Source organism: Antechinus flavipes, chromosome 2 (assembly GCF_016432865.1).
Source record: "Antechinus flavipes isolate AdamAnt ecotype Samford, QLD, Australia chromosome 2, AdamAnt_v2, whole genome shotgun sequence".
Classification (NCBI taxonomy): Eukaryota; Metazoa; Chordata; class Mammalia; order Dasyuromorphia; family Dasyuridae; genus Antechinus; species Antechinus flavipes.
Window position 1 is genome coordinate 61567713 of NC_067399.1, and position 17083 is coordinate 61584795.

Sequence of the window (17083 nt, forward strand, 5' to 3'; positions counted from 1 at the left end):
AATCTTTCTCCCACTATAGTATTTCATATGATGTCACTAGCTCCATGGATGCAATTATCTCAAGGCTAATGATTCCCATTATCACCCCCCCCCCAAAAAAAAAAAACACCTCCCTCTTTCAAATTCCCTATTATCGTTAAGGGTATCACCAGCCTTACAGTCACTTAAGCTCAAAACCTAGCGATCATCCTGAACTCCCTATGATTTCTAACTCCCCATATTCATAAAGTTGCTAAATATTGCCAATTCTATTAAGTATGTATGCTATCTTCTGGTGTAGGCCCCAATCACCACAAACCTGAATTAAACCTCAACAGCTTTCTCATCTCCCTGCCCTGAGTCTCTCCCTACTTTGGTCCACCCTCTACTTGGATTCCAAAATGATCTCCCTAAAGTAGAGGTCTAACCATGTCATCTGCTTCCCATATTCAATAAACTCCAGAAGCACTTTATTACCTTGAAGATCAAATACTACTTGGTTTATGAAACACTTCCCCATTTCCCAATCTACTTATATCATACTTTCATTCATATACTCTACAGTCCAGTGACTCTGGCCTTCTTGTGGTTGTTCCACCTCTTAAATCTATGCCTTTCCACTAATTGTCCCTTCTATTAAGAATGTTCTTGGCTCACTTTTTGGGAGGGGATAGGTTTGGTATTAGAGCCCAAGTGAATTCAGATAGTCACTCATTTAAAAAGTGTTAACACATAGTATATATGTCCTGCCCTCAGAGACCTACAACTTAACAGGGAAGTTCTCAACCCCACCCCAGGACCCACAAAATACAAGGTCCACCATTACAAAAGAGATACAATGCTTCAAGTACTCAAAGGAAAAAAAAATCATTGTTAATTTGAGAGGCAGGAAGAAAGCAGAATCAAAAATTTTCATAAGATATCAGCATTTGAGACTGGTCTTGGTAAAATGAGAATAATATTTATACTACCTTCTTCACAGGGCTGTGGTGCTGATGAGATCATAAGAAAAACACTGTAAGGAACTATAAATTGTGAAATACTAGCAATAACAGAAGAGATTTGAAAGAGAGAATTGAGGGAGATTTCCAAGGGCAGGTATGAGTAAAGATATAGAAATGGGAAAGCAAGAGATCAGTTTTGAGAACAGCAAGTAGTCTACTTTTGGGGGAATATATATGTAAAGGGAATAGTGGGAGAGAAGAATGAAAAGTGACTGTGAAGAACTATGTCAGGCTACAGAGTAAAACCTTACCCTATGGGTGAGAAGCCCTTAAAGATTCTCGAGTAGAAAAATGACATGATCAGAACTATGTAAAACGAAGAAGTGAAGAGTGTGGTGTAGTGGGAAGAACACTGGCTATGAAATCAGAAGGCGAGTTTGCCTCCCTGTTCTGCCGTTTATTGAGCATGTCATTTAAGTCGAGTCTTTTTCGTTTTGGTATTTAAATTTCCTCCTTTGTAGAATAAGGAAATTCAACTACAGGTTGATCTAAGGTCCCTGGTAAATGTTTGTGATCAAATGACTTGGTTTCAAATTGTGGCCCTGAAGGTAAGAAAGTCCTAAAGGGACTCATAAAATAAAAGGATTGGATTGGGGATTTCTAAGACTTCTACCAGCTTTAAATCTTAACAATCTTAAATTTTCCTGGAGGTAGTGAGACAAGTTAGCAAGCTCCTACAAGTTAATGGTAATTATCTATCTCACATGAGATCTAGGCTGTTTTCCTTTGGGCCTTAGATTCCTCCTCTGACAAAAGCCAGGGTGGGGTTAGATGTCCTCCTAAATACAGGATTGAGGAATGTCTCACTTTCAGTAGAAACTGTCTTAGGACCTACAGGAAGCTCCTCTAGAGTCATTCTTTCTTCACTAGATTGGTAGAGGTTAGTTTAATGAGTAGGATAAATCCTTTAAATCCACGATCTTTTGAGGCTGATGTCATTGAGTAGCTATGGCCACTCGGAAGGCCACAATCGCAGCCTCCCACAAACCTGAGGTCACTGTTAGGTGGGATAAAACATGGGTTTAGATAGATTAAGAAGCCAGAACCTATGTGGCAATTTTGCTGTGAAACTGAGTAGGGAAATTCCTCTTGCTCCAGAAAGATTTCTAGGGCTGTAAAATGACCTTATGGTAGCAGACAATCTGCCTCTCCATTCTCATGCTTACAGAGTATCAGGATGATCAATGAGATTTCCCAAGATAGAATGGAGATGGCCAGAATCCTAGAATTCCTTCTAAAATTCTAGGGTGAGAGTGGAGTCACATGATATAATTCTTCCAAAATGGGATTTGAGTTTACAAACATCAAAACTACTTAACATTACAACAGAGGGCTTTCTATGGGCAAAGATCCAAAAGATTCATTATGCAAAGCTGTTTAAAAACAAGCACACCTACTATTTGTAATTTAGATTCTGATATATGTAAAGTGAACCATAGGACTTAGAGATGGAAAAAGCTTCAGACATTAACTATCAGGGCTGGAAGGACCACAGACGCAGACCATCTATGTAACACCAATTCATTTTCCATCTATCTAACACCAATTCATTTTAACAGGTAGAGAAACTGAGGCTTGGGGAATTAAAATGACTTCTCAAACAAATGTAGTCAAATCAGATTTAAAACTAGGGCTCTCTTTTATCACAACACTGATGCTTTGGGGTCTCTAAACTGAGGGCATAGAGCTCTCTATTGATTTGTGTAGGCCTCTAGCTCCTTTCATGAATCCATTTGCCAACTCTCAGGTATCCAGAAATATATAGAAAAGACATGACAGATTATAGATCTGGTGGTTTCTCTGGGATACTGCCTCCATACAGTGAATAACAGAATAGTAGTGAATAAATAAATCTACCAAAACACATAATTTAAAAAAGTTTTTATTTAAATGTATAATTTTTGTTCAAATTATTTTACTGCACTATAATAATATATAGCATATATTGTTCTGCCTTTTAGAATCTGTTGGCTTTTGTAAACCAGTACGATGTTAATTTTTGTAAGCTTGTAAAACAAATGCTATTTCTCTGCTTATCCTATTTCTTTCTTTTCACATAACAAGTACAATTTATTAACAAGTTCAGATTGAATATATATTTATTATTAATTTTTTTTTCATTTGACTTATCATTCTGGGTGCTTACATCTGTTATATTTCTTTCTTCTGAATTTAGCAGCCAAATTGTTTGGTTTGAATAAATGGAAAACTGTTACATTAAAAAAATCATAAGCATATGTAGGCCATGCTTCACTATGGTAGAAGAAATTTTCTTTCTGAGATAAGGCTAGAGAATGGATAGGGGCAAAACTTGAACTTCCTAAAAAGAGCTTTCTATCATTGATGTTCGGCTATCTCCATCTAGAGTCTGCATCTGGCCCGCGGGCCATAGTTTGAGGACCCCTGATCTAGACAGACTGCATAGGTTCTATAATGACAAAATCTAAAATTAACTCAATTATTCACTTTTTTCATCCAACAAGTATTTATTCAGCTGAAAAGCATAGGCCTCTAAAGCAAACAAATACCAAATCAAAAAGAGACACAATCCCTGCCCTGGAAGGGATTATATTCTACTAGATTATTAATCCATTTATGAGATTAATTTGTAGAGAGAGAAGAAATCTAACAACTATGGATATTAGGAAAGCTTTTCAATAGGAAATGGTACCTGAGTCATGCCTCAAAGGGGTTAGGAAGAGAAAAGAACAAGTGCAGATTTAATCCCTATTAAATGCTAAACATTTTACAAATATTATTTCATTTGATCCTCATAACCACTATGGGTGGTAGGTGTGATTATGATCCACAATTTATAGTTGGGAAGACTTGAGAAATACTTCTTTATTATCAAAGTTTAAGGTAAATTTTAAAATTTATCTAATCAAGCTATTTATAGCTTGTTTTAATTAAATAAATGCCTACATTGTAGTGAGTCAAAAAATAAAGTAGCTCATCTTTTATTTTAATATCTAGTTATCTGTATCAGCAAGGAGATCAATTTGATGAGCATTTAGAAGCCAGACATTTATACTCACACTAGATTAAAGGTAATCTGATCATAGCAAGGACAAAGTGGTAGCCTTTCATCTTAAAATGAAAGATTATTTCAATATACTGTGTGACACATTCAGTTCCAATGAACTGTAATTCTTTGACAATGTTCCTAAGCCACTATCTACTTGTTTTTTTCTTCCTCAGTAGGGAATATAGAAGATTAATAGATTAATATTCCTAAATTTGTTTCTATCCCTTCATGCCATTACTGCTCATGAACCTACAATGGTTTACTACCATGTGTCAAAACCTGTTATCAGCCTAACATTTAAACCCCTCCATAATCCAACCTCATCTTGGTAATCCAATCTTATCTTCCACTATTGCCCAACAAAAACTAGCCATGACATTTTGTTGGGTCTTTTCACTGTCCTCACACATACCTAAGCTCATTTCTGCCTTTACGCTTTCATATTATGCTCCTTAGCTGTAGTGCCTCTTCCCTGCCCCCTTGTCCATCTATTGAGTATCATAAAGATCACTAATGCTAGAATGCTATTCCAAATCTCTCATTTTATAGAAGAAACTAAGTTTTAGAGAGGTAAAATGATTTAAGTTAGGAAGGCTAGAATTAATTTCATGAAAACATAGTAGTTAGAAAAAGTACTCAAAGAAAGTTTTGTGGGAATACAAATGAACAAAAATGGGGCATCCTGGACAAGATGGGTATGGGGATAAAACCAAAAATATTCCAGTTACAATAGAGCCTGATTATAATGTCTTTTCCTCATCCCAACAGATAATAACTTTGTAGTAAATGTCAGTAAAAAAAAAAAAATCAATGAACTAACTTATTTTGAAACTATTTAGATTTAGATGAGTTAATTTCAACATATAAAAATTTCCAAAACAACTTGTCAGCTTCCACAAGCTTTTCTGTCCATTTATTCTAACATATGTATGTATATATACAAACATATATGCATATTCACATACATATAAATTTGTTTATTTTTATGTGGTCATAGTGTATAGCCTATTCTTCTGATTTTACTTTTTTCACTTGGGTGTACATTATTGCAAACAGATACTAACTGGGATAACATACAGGGCACACTTGCACCTCCTTTTATGAAGTTTTCTCTAAACTCAGACCATATAACCCCATCTCTTCTGTGCAGTTTGTCCTAAAAGATTCTAAGACTCTTTTAGGACTTCATGATCCTAAACGTAAGCTTGTTCTCCTATTGGTCCAAATGTGGGCAGGGACCATGTCTTCTCTTTGGAATTGGACCATGATAAAACACAATTAAGTATAGACACAATGTATATTCCCTACTAAAGGCTGGATAAATACTTCTGCCCAGTCTTGCTTGTGACCACACATTGATGAAACAGCTGGCTTGGGTGAGAAGCATAGCTTGTGGCTAAGGAACATTTTCTGTGTGTGCAGGAAGCCTGGGTAATGTGAGGATCAGATTTATGTTCTTGGCGGAAGTGCTTAGCTCTAACTAGTCTAGACAGGCCCCACAGAAGTATCCATAGAATGTACTTTCCTGACTTTTCTGTGTACTTCCAATTAGTCTTTTCTAATTTGAGTTCTAAAGTTCTTGAGGAAAAAAGTAATTTAAAACATCAAATCTTGGTGCTGAAAGACCCCCAATAGACCATTTAGTCCATTTCCCTATTTTCAGGATTGAACTTTTTTTTTTCGTTTATTCAAATATAAAATTCTTATGTACCCCGTGCTCTATGTTTGTAGGGGGATAGCAGAATAACTAAGACCAAATTCCTTGGACTCAAAGTATTTGCCTGTGTCTAAAAATGAAGTTTAATTAAATTGAATATCAATAAGGAAGCTTGTGATATATAACATTATAGTGGTATAAAGTACTACAAGAATCCAAAGGATAGAGTACAATTATAAATACATAAAAATTCATCTTTTTAAGAAGATAAAAGGACATTCTACAACATCACTCAGAAACCCAAAGTTGCAACTCAGGAAACTTTTTGTTATTTCTATATAAATTCCCTATGGACACTGAAAATGACTAAAGAGAAGGATCTTGTTTTTTAAAAAAAATATATCCAATTATAAAATTTCTTTAATATAATTTAATTTAATAAAAATTTAACAATTTAATTAAAAAACCTTAATTTCTAGTGTGGTTGAAATATGAAAGGCTAGAATGATTCAAATGGGATAACATTCCTGTGGGTTTGTTTTCCTTTTTTTCCAAGAAAGAATTCTCTTGTCATTTCTAAGTGTTACAACCTCTTTGGAAGGGATGAGCCATATCTTTCTACAGGGCTGGAGTGAGGTTGTTATTCACATAGCTAAAAAGCTGTATTAAAAAAAAAAAAGAAAGAAAGAAAAGAAAAGAAAAGGGAAAAAAAACAGAAAAAATTCAAACACAGCCAGCTTTTGTTTGATACTTTTATATCTGGAACAGACTGGTGGAAAAATAAAACCTCTTAGAAAATCAAAGAAACAGCCATGTTGGCCACCTCCCCACACTCATGAGCATTTTGGCTGTGTAAATGCTATGGCTGCTGAAATGTCAGCAGATGAATCTAGCAGGCATAAAAACAAGTTCATTAGTCAGTATAATTCTAAACGTGGTAGTAATACTCATCAAAACGAAAAATCTTAAGGTTAAAAAATGTATTTTGAAGATGCTTTTTCTTAAATTAGCAATCATTTAATGAAATTACTGGTTTCTTCTCTTCATGTGGTAATAGCATATGGAGTACTGTATGCATAGTGGTTGAGGCCACAATCCATGTGTTTTAGCAGCATCATATGATGCATCATATCCTGTCATGACTCACTTTTGAGTGGAGGAATTTTTACAAAACAAACTAGTCATCACTCACCTGTTCACTGTAGAGAACCTGGACATTTTTAATGATACGACAGTATTTCTGAAGAATTGCTACAGCCTGAGCCAATGGCATCCCTGAAACAAAAGAATGTTACCAGTTTAGTCACTGATATGACAAACTCAAAACAGCAGCAATGGGTAAAAGAGTACTAACACCACATATGGTAGAAAGAAAAGTAGATTGAGTCAGGAGACCTGGGGTCTAGTGTCAACTAGACCCCACTAAATAGTTGTGTGATTCTAAGCAAATAACTTCCTTTTTCTGGATCACAATTTGTGTGTTTTTCATTTGTAAAATGAGGGGACCAGATTGGATAAGCTCTAAAGTCTAACATTTTATAATTTTAACTATAGCATATAACCATAAAAATGTAGTTATACTAACAAAACTATTTTACATATTATTTCACTTAGCAATCAACTGCAGAAACATTTGGTTTTCTTTCACTTAACTAAAAAGATCTAATTATTTATTATTAATTTATTATTAAATATCGATGATTAATTACTGAATTATATTTATGTTGTTTTTCTACTGTAAAGTACATTACCACAGATTACACAGTAAGGATAGGTCTAGTTGTATATTTCCATTGAACTGGAACCAATTACTATATTTTATATAATGATAAATTCAAATTTTGTGATTTTGAATACATATGACCACTTGAAGGTATTCATCATTCATATTAATCAAAATCTGGCTTATATCCAGTTTAAAAAACTCAAATTCCCATAACAATTTTTCTCTCTTTTAAAAGAACTCACAAAAACACACAAGTTAAAACAATGGTTTAGTGACAAAACATTTGAGTAGGAGGAATGATGAATTGGAGAATCAGGAGGTCCATAGATTTATTCTGTCTAATGACCATGGATAAGTGGTTTTTCACCACCTGCTGCTTCAATTCCCTCAATTCCTGAAGTAAGAGTGTCTCCTATGCTTTGATTCAAGTCCGCAGAATATCTTAAAATAGTAGAGACTGTCTTATTCAAAACCCTCCCCCCATTTTACATAAGAGTAAACTGAGGCCCCAAGAAAGGAAATAACCTTGTAAGTGATAGCCACAACCTGAACCTAGGTCTTTCTGACTTTTATGATTATATCCTTTCTACTAAGCTGCACTGCTCTTTCACATAATTTATAAAGGAAAACAAACAAACAAAAACAGGGACACGCAGGGGGACAAATAAGAAAAACCTTACAGGGATAAATGGCATAAAGAAATAGCTGCTTACAAGAAAGTATGTGTTGCTCTTTTAACCATGTATCCATGTATTAGCTAGAAAAGAATCATTCTCTAAGAGAGATTCTTCAACCTCTCAAGATAAGTTTCTTTAATCAATCCTTCCCTTATGGCAGGAAGTATGTGTTTGCCAATTAGCCCAAGGGACACTACTAAGTGTGAAGCCTTTGACCCTAAAGCATTCTTCCTTTAATCTCCAAAAACAACAGATAAAAGCTTAGTAAAAAAGTACTGCATGTATGAAACAAAATGACCCACTTAGGAAAACAACAGCTAAATTTGCTCTGATGGCATGTTTGTTACCTTGAGCTAAAATACAACACTGGATTAGTGTTAGAAGCAAAAAACAAAAACAAAAACAAAACACAACTACTTACCTTTCATTTAATAACAGATATATTAAACTTGCTGATTTATTTCCCACACTGGCACTACATGGATATGAAATCATATTTATAATCAAATTTTCTTCAAGTGAATCTATCCTTAGGTTTTAAAGACTTAGTAGTGCCTGAATCACTTAATTCTATATCTCTTAGGGAGGAAGAGCTATAAAAAACTAGCTTATTCAAAAATTCCTGATTATTATGTTATAAAACCATTCTATCCAAAAGGAACAAACATTTCAAAGATGGTCAAAAGGACAGTTTGACCTTTGTTTGAAACAAAGAATTGTCTCTTAACTATTTACAACCAAAGGAATTCTTCCTTAAAGTAGTTGGGAAGAGACAGGTAGGGAATATAGTGCATAGAACTGAGGACCTGTAATCAAGAAGTTACAAGCCTCTTGATACTACCTATGGGAACATGGGTAAACTACTTAACCTCTGCCTCAGTTTCCATACCTGTAAAATGGGGATACTCACAAAATCTATTTCAAAAGGTTGTTGTAAGGATCAAATGTGATCATGTAAAGCACTTAGCAAAGGGCTTAGCATACACTAAGTACAATATAAATGTTAGTTATTATAATTGTCTTTGTTATAAATGGTTTTTTGAATCACATTTCAGTAACAGTTCAGTTGGCAAGATAGGTAATATTGCCCTATTTAATAAACCCGAAGATCAGAAAGAGGAAGTAAGAAATATATAACAGCTTTAGTTATTAAGCTGGTGATGGAACACACCTCTGATCACCACACCAAAGTTTCTTCCACTGTATCAGGCTAGATTTCTAATGTTCATCTGACCATACTATGAAGAATGTTTATTTAGGAGATTATGATAATTCCCTTTTGACATGGTATCTGCTTTTTAAAAGAAGAAAAACAAAACTTCTTTATAACATTCTTATAACAACCTATTTTCTAAATCTTATTTATTATACAAGCATAGCCCGAGATGCTTCAATATGTGATACTATTCAAATATCATCTACATTCCCCCAACTTTTAGCTGAACAAAATAAAACGCATACTCATTTTTCCTCAGTTATGTCATTTCTGGAGTTTTTCTATTCCTTCATCTCTGACACTGTCCCAAACTCCAAATGATATCCAACTATTAGGAAGGAGGCCAAGGAGTTCAATCCTCTTGCTAACTGTGCTATCTACTAGAGGGGTTCTAGGATCAAAAACAATCAAGCCAGGCCTCAAGACAATACCAAGGCTCAATGATATGAAATGAATTATCAACAGATTTCCCATAATGTGATACCAAGTATTCAGGAGAAATCTATCACTCTTGAAAATGACTACTGCTTTAGAGTTAGGTACTTATATTCTAATGCAATTTCTTTTTCACTAGGTCCTCATTAGTAAAACTAATGAATTCCCCATGAAGTGGTTAAATTATTTGCATTTAAACTGTATAATTCCACTAAAATGGAATTATAAAATTTTACATAATTATAGCTTCAAATAATGCAAATCTGAATAAATAGCACATACTTATTACTATATATCTAAATGTATAGTAAAATGCTATTCAATCATGGATTTTTCCTATTTGCTAACAAAAATCTCTTATGCCAATCTCTATTAAATAATCTTAGTTACTAATTTTCAGAGGAACACCAGTTTTTCTTTAAACGAATGGCCTTCAGCTTATGCTCCAATCTTTGCTGAATTTCAGAATGAATTTGAAAAAGTGCAATTTTTGTGCTACAACTAATTTGTAAACTTACTTTTACTTAAAAAGACAACAATCAAGCTCTGATCTTCTATAAAGTTGAATTTTTTTTTCATATTAATGATATAAGAAAAAATGTACACTAAAAAGAGCTGGACTAGATGACCTCAAATCTTATCTAGATTAATCTATGATACTATTAAAAAAAGAATATACATAAGACAATTATGTAAGTAAGAACACACACAGGGCAGTGGATAAAGCCCATTGGCAGGAAGACCCAAATTCAAATTTCGTACTCTGACACTTCCTAGCTGTGCTGTCCTGGGTAAGTCACTAATATGGTTTAAATGTTTCCTTATCTGTAAAATTGAGCTGCAGAAAGCAAACCACTAGGGTATCTTTGCCAAGAAAACCCCAAACAGGGTCACAAAGAATCACATATGACTGAGAAACAACTGACCAACAAATGTATATAAAAGCATTATATAAATGTGAATTTGGCAAAATGGAAAGAGAGTGGCTGATTTGGAGTTGGAAGATGTAGGTTCAAATGTCAATTACTTGCTACCAGTGTGACCTTACACAAATGTCTTTCAATGTCTGAGACAGTCTTAACCAGTTGAGAGGAAAAATGGCTTAGTGATTTCAAAGATCTTCTCAGTTCAAAAAACAAATACTTCCAAATTAACATAAAATAAAATTTACAAATAAGTGAAATGTCAAAATTCCCTTTAATGCTAAGACATCAAAACACTTTCCTAAAATAGTTCCTTTGCACAGGACAGTCAAGTCTCTCATTATTTCAAATCTGAAGAGCTGAAAGCCATTTTTGCCCAGGCACTAGTGTCCTTAATCTGTTAGGGGTTAATTCTGAAAAGCAGGCCCTAGTAGATTTCACATTTATCCATCAGTTCTAACTCCAATTTCAGGTAGGGCCAGGAGTCAGCAGAGATAAATGATGCTTAAGCCATGATGTGAAGGGATTCACCAGACATTTAATTCCTAGAAAGAAGCAAGTTATAGGAGGAAAGTACTTAAAGATAGGAGTTACAATAGGTCACACAATTAAACTATCAACTTAATTCCTTCACTATCATGTTCCCTTTTTCCTTCTTCCTGAGATTTTGAATATTCCTACTATGTTGAGATTCTAGCTATGAAACTGTCAAGTGTTTTTTCAATCTGCAATCCTGGGTTTGTCTAACCATTTGAAGATAAGTCCAAGCATGGCTGATGATGTGTGCAGTGAAGGTAGGGAAGGAAACATAGTAAGATAATTTAGACACTCAATCTTGATGAGCTTTCCAGACTAAAGTCAGTATCTTATGACTTAGGAAAAAGGAAATAATCTCACTAGATTACTAATTTTGTTCTTTCTGGCTCAGATGATGCTATGACATTTAGGCCCAACTAAGACTTCCAAGAGAAATCAGAAAATGTGGATAAGATCTGGACCAGGAAAAACCAGGAAAACAAATCACTGTATTTCCATTGGAATCAGTCACTGTACAGAGAACTATGGTTAAAGCCGCAAAAGTAGTAGTTAGAAAACAATTTTTCATTTAATTGAATTTAACCATTTTTTAGCAGTTCCTGTGGTGAAAAATCAGATAGTCGTTGAGATAAAAAAAGCTTCTATTCATTACACCTTCTCAAAGACTGTGAACTGAGAGGCAGAAAAATCTCTCTTGGTACTTAAAAAGACAATTTTCTCAGATTTAGGTGCAAACTAAATTACAATTCTAAGTAACTCAGAATACATTGGACTTCAGTGGGGTACAGGACTTCAAGAAGCAAAGTGTTCTGAAAGATCTTAAATATAAAAGGGATTCAGAAGTTATCATCAACAACCTACTGCCCCCCCCCCCCCTTTCCTAGAGGCCACATGCTGAAAATGCAGGGCACTCAAGTTACTAATGTGAGGAGCAAACCAATCCCAGCCCAAGTAAACAGAAAGGTGAAGATCTGGTTGGAAGAAAAGAGGGAGGGATTAACCTCGGGATTCAACAGGGAAAACCAACAAACAAACAAGACAAGCAAAGGAGGGGCAGAGCCCTAGCCTTGGGAAAGCTCAGACTTGGTAACTGGACCGAGAGCTCCGGGCCCTGGAATCCGCAGCCAGAGGTCAGCCCCGCGAGCCCTGACCTGGACCTGCAGGCCAGCCAGGACGCCGCTGCTCGGGTTTCCTCCCCCACCCAGGATCCTCCAAAGGGGACTCTCCCCCAAAGGCACCCGAGAGAGGGCAAGCGGGAGGACCACACACTTCTCCCGGCCGGAGGCGGGACAGAAGGGTGGAGAGGGTCAGCCGGAAGAGGGTCTGGAGTCCGACGCAAACACCTGTGGGACATGGGAACCCTACTCCGGGTGGGGAGTGGGACGCGAGGGAGTCTTTCCTTTTCCTCGGGCAAAATTTCGGCTCTGAGAGGAAGGAAAAGCTTCAGTCGGACGATAGCCGGACAGTCTGAGAGTGGAGGAGTTCTAAACACACCTGTGGGCGTGTACCCTCCCCCGCCCCGCACTCCCATACCTGTATGGGGCATACACCGCTGTCAAAAAAGGGTCTCATGCGCGCGCGCGCAAAAACATACACGTACAAGACGATAGGATGCGGGACACACAGCTTCGTACTCGGTCACGAGCTCACACTCTCCGCTTCACACTCGGGACCCCCCCACACACACACTTACATACTCCCGGCCTCCCTTTCGGGTTGTCTCGCCTCCTCGGCCCCTGCACTCACCCAGCGTGAGCTCCCATTGCTCATTGCCCAGCGATCGCTCGGGCACCACCTCCAAGTCGAGCATTGGCCCGGCCGGCCGGGCTGTGGCGGGGCCCGGGTCTCGGTCTCGGGGGGCGCTGGGCGGCTTCCCGCGGCTGCTCGGCCCGAGCTGTGAGAAGGCAAAGTGCTGAGGACGCTGGCTTCTCTTTGGGCTCCTGCTGAGCCGGCCTGGGACCCCGGTCCCGCTTTCTCCTAGCACTGCCGGCCAGGTCCAGCCAGCCTGCAGACGCCCCTTCCCTTCTCTCACCTCACTTCACCTCACCTCCCCTCACCGGCAACAGTGGCTGAGGCTGCGGCAAAAATGCCGTACGACTACCGTAAAGCGCACAGAGGCGGGGGAAGAGGCGGGACTAGCTCGGAGGCGGGACCTGAATTGAATCGCGCCTTGGGTGGGTGAGAAACGCGGCGTGGGGAGGAGGAAAAGAAGGAGGTGGTGCTGACGTTTGCGCTAGGGAGGAGTAGGAAAGACTTTACCATCGAAAGGGGGACACAGGGCTGAACCATTGGACGGCCCTGCTGGGGGGCTGACTCAGCGCATGCGTACTACCCAGCAGTTCGGATGCGACTGGGCGGATTAGGGAGGGGGCGGCGGCGGCGCGGGCGCAGGCGCAAAGGGCAGAGTGAACTCCGCTCGCTCTACATCGCTGAGGCTGTTCTCTGGGGGTTCCCCCCCCCCCCCCTCTCATCCCTTAACTCCCGGATTTTTTCCCTCGCTTCTGATGAAGAGATGGCCCTTCCCCTTTTGAACACCCTTTCAGCAGCTCTTTCCCACCAGCTCTTCTCACTCCACCCTCGCGCCCCTTCCCCGCAGTCTATAAACCTGCTCATCTCCTTTCTTTCTTAAAAGCCACTAGAGGGTGCAATTGGGAAAGATCTGAGTTCAAATTTTCCCAAAGACACTTAATAGCTGCTTAATTGGGTAAGTCCCTGAATCCTCTCTCTATCTCAGTTTCTTCTTCTGTTAAATGGGGATAATGGCCCAACTCACTGAGTTGTTTAGACAATTGCATGAAATTCTTATTTTGCAAACCTTTAACCACTATATAATGCTAGCTACTATTGTCAAGGAAAACAAAGCTGCATTTAGGCAACAGTTTTATTTCACATGACATTAATCCATCTCCAAACATTTCTAGCTTGGAGAAAGAAGTGTCCAAACTAACACATATCCCTCTCCATTCCTCCATGATTCTGACACGACTCTGCCCCAAAAGAATTTAAAGTAACATTTATAGGAATCTTGAATAAGGAAAAATATCTTAAAATAAAATCTAAGTTTAATATTACAGTAGCCTCCAAATTGCCATCCTTTTGCTCCAGGATTACTTTGCTTCTCTAGAGTTGGTGTTGCTGACTTTTCATGATCCCTTTTTTTTTTTTTTTTTTTTGGCAAACCGAAGCAATTTATCATTATTTCCTTCTTCAGCTCATTTTACAGATGAGAAAACTGAGTCACAGTTAAGGGACTTGCCCAGGGTCACACAGCTAGTGAGTGCTTGAGGTAGGATTTGAACTCAGATTTTCTTGACTCTAGCTCCTGCTCTCTTTGCTGTGCTACCTAACAATCCCTTAGGATATACTGTAATTTACTGGCTTCAAGGCACAGAAGAAATTGCCCCTTAATCCTAATTTACCCCTCAATCCAAACCATTAGATATGGTTTTCACCTCCGATTATCTCTGGAATCGGTCCCTTTCTCTTTCAGTTCACAAAAATTACCATTCAAAGTCAAGGGCTCATTCCAAGGGCTATTGAAATTTGTCTTTCTGCTTCAAGTTTTTCCTTGTTCTGATTCATCTATACAGCTACCTTCGGAGTGCCCTTAGCCTATAACTGTCCTCTGTCAACTCACAGGGACGTAGGTTTGAAAGGGACCTTGAGGGACGGGGAAGGTCCCTCATAGATGAATGAAGGTTAGATGGCTTCTGTCAATCGTGGAGGGCTGGAGTCAGAGGCACTGTTTGAGCCTAGGTCCAGCCTGGTGGGGCCACGGTACACAGAGCACTGGGCCTTACTCAGGAAGGTTCATTTTCCTGAGTTCAGATGAGGCTCAGACACTTACTAGCACTGTTGATGAGGTTCTACTGGCAGTCAGAGAGTTGTGGAAATCCCCTTTTGGTCAGCGCAGGTCCTTCTGGAAAGAATTCACAAACCTGAAGAGTTTTAAGTGGCAAAAATGGAAGTTTATTGTTGGATGAGAAGTCGGCTTTGCTAGAAAAACTGACTTCTTCAGGGGCAAAGTCCTTATAGGGAAATGGAGGCTGGCAGTGAGAAGAGAATTTCCCAGGGGACAGGAGTGCTGGCAGGCAACAATGCTCTACTGCAGATTTCTGCAAAGAAATGAGAGAGCAGAAACCTATTTTATGAGTAGATGTTGGCAGGAAGCTGGGAGCAGTTTGAACTAAGCAGACCAGGGTCTCCAAATTAAAATTCCTTTGAAGGCTTTTTCAGCCTGATTTTGAATGGAGATCCAGCTATCAGTGGAGGTGATTTGCCTTAGAAATGGCCCAGCCTGAGAAGCTCTTTCACAGACTCCTGGGAGGGTCAGGAATCAAAGGGGACAGAATTTCAGAGTGTTAATTTTACAGATCAAAAGGGAACACAGTTTCACACCCCCTTCAGTGTGACTGAGCAAATAAAGTCCTTCACTAATATGGCTCCATCCCACCTTTCTATCTTTATCACACCTTTCCAAGGTCTAGCCGAACAACTTTCCCCCCACCTCTCTCCTCTCTCCCCTCTCCAGGCTGTTGTCCTGACTGTGGAACCATACTTCCTCCTCATCTCTTCACATTGGAATCCTTAGTTTTCTTGGAGATTCAACTCAAATACTGTCTTTTGTGAGAAGGGTTTGCTGATCCTTTCTCTGTTGGAGGGACCTCCTGACATCTCCCCCAATTCTCTCGTATTTATCTCATGTTTTTATGTGTGTGTGTGTGTGTGTGTGTGTGTGTGTGTGTGTGTGTGTATGGGGAAGGAAAGAGGAAGAGAAAGAAAGGAAAGAAAAGGGAAAAAGGAGAGAGAAATTCTATCTATCTATCTATCTATCTATCTATCTATATCTTTATATACATCATGTTTCTGGGGACTATTTGTGTCTGACCTTTGGCAGAGCATTCTGAGCTCATATTGATGTGATCAGCTATAGTCAGACACACTGTAATCGATTCTAACATAGTGATGTCATTTTGATCCCCTTCAACTTCAAAAGACAACCACCAACCAAGCAACCAATTATGAGTTTATATCAGCTAGACTTAATGAACTTAGGAAATGAGTATTTACTATGAGAGTATACTAGATAGAAAACATCCCCCCTAAACCCCCAAAAGACATACTCTTCCATGAGTAGAGACAGAATCAAAGAGAAATTGGGGTCAAATTTAGAGAGTACATGTAGCATAGGGGTAACTCGTGGCTCTTGAGTCCTTTTGCTGGAGTTCTCAAAATATTCCTCTTAGGGAATGATACATTTTTTTTCTGCTAGGTTCCTTGAAGAGCCTTGAATCTACCTTGATTTATTTGGTCCAGTTGATCCTCAGATTCTATTACATACACTGCCATGAGATTTTTAAGGGACAGGAAGAAGTCCCAAATCTGAAGTTCACAAATCACCCTCTGATTAAGAGAGGGATAGGGAGGAGACTGAGACCAGAGCTGAATACTCCTCACCTCCCTCCAAGTGATTGCTTCTCCAGGGCTTGGTTGGAATGAGTCTTTCCCATTTTGACAGATGTTTGAATCTTTGGATTCTGAATTGACTTGTTATTTTATACAAATTTCCCAGAGCATAACCATTCCTCAATAAATCTAAGACACACTTGCTTTGTGGCACAGTTTCATTTCGTTTATGACTTCTAAATTTTTCTTTTCTTTTTTTTTTCTTTTTTTTTATTTAATTTTTATTTAATAATTACTTTATATTGACACTCGTTTCTGTTCCGATTTTTTTTCCCTCCCTCCCTCCACCCCCTCCCCTAGATGGCAAGCAGTCCTTTATATGTTGGATATGTTGCAGTATATCCTAGATACAATATATGTTTGCAGAACCGAACAGTTCTCTTGTTGCATAGGGAGAATTGGATTCAGAAGGTATAAATAACCCGGGAAGAAAAA

The 17083-nt window shown here is 38.3% G+C and overlaps 1 protein-coding gene across 1 annotated transcript in view; it reads right to left on the reverse strand.

Annotated features, from left to right (window-relative positions):
• Positions 1–13262, reverse strand: part of PHAF1 (phagosome assembly factor 1) — a 52235-nt gene extending 38973 nt beyond the window's left edge. The window contains exons 1-2 of the mRNA XM_051975043.1: positions 12929–13262; positions 6861–6943 (exon numbers count right to left, since the gene is read on the reverse strand). Of these exons, the coding sequence (XP_051831003.1) occupies positions 6861–6943; positions 12929–12992 (147 nt within the window). The 5' untranslated portion in view covers positions 12993–13262. The remainder of the gene's footprint in view (positions 1–6860; positions 6944–12928) is intronic.
• Between the last annotated feature and the right edge of the window lie 3821 nt (positions 13263–17083).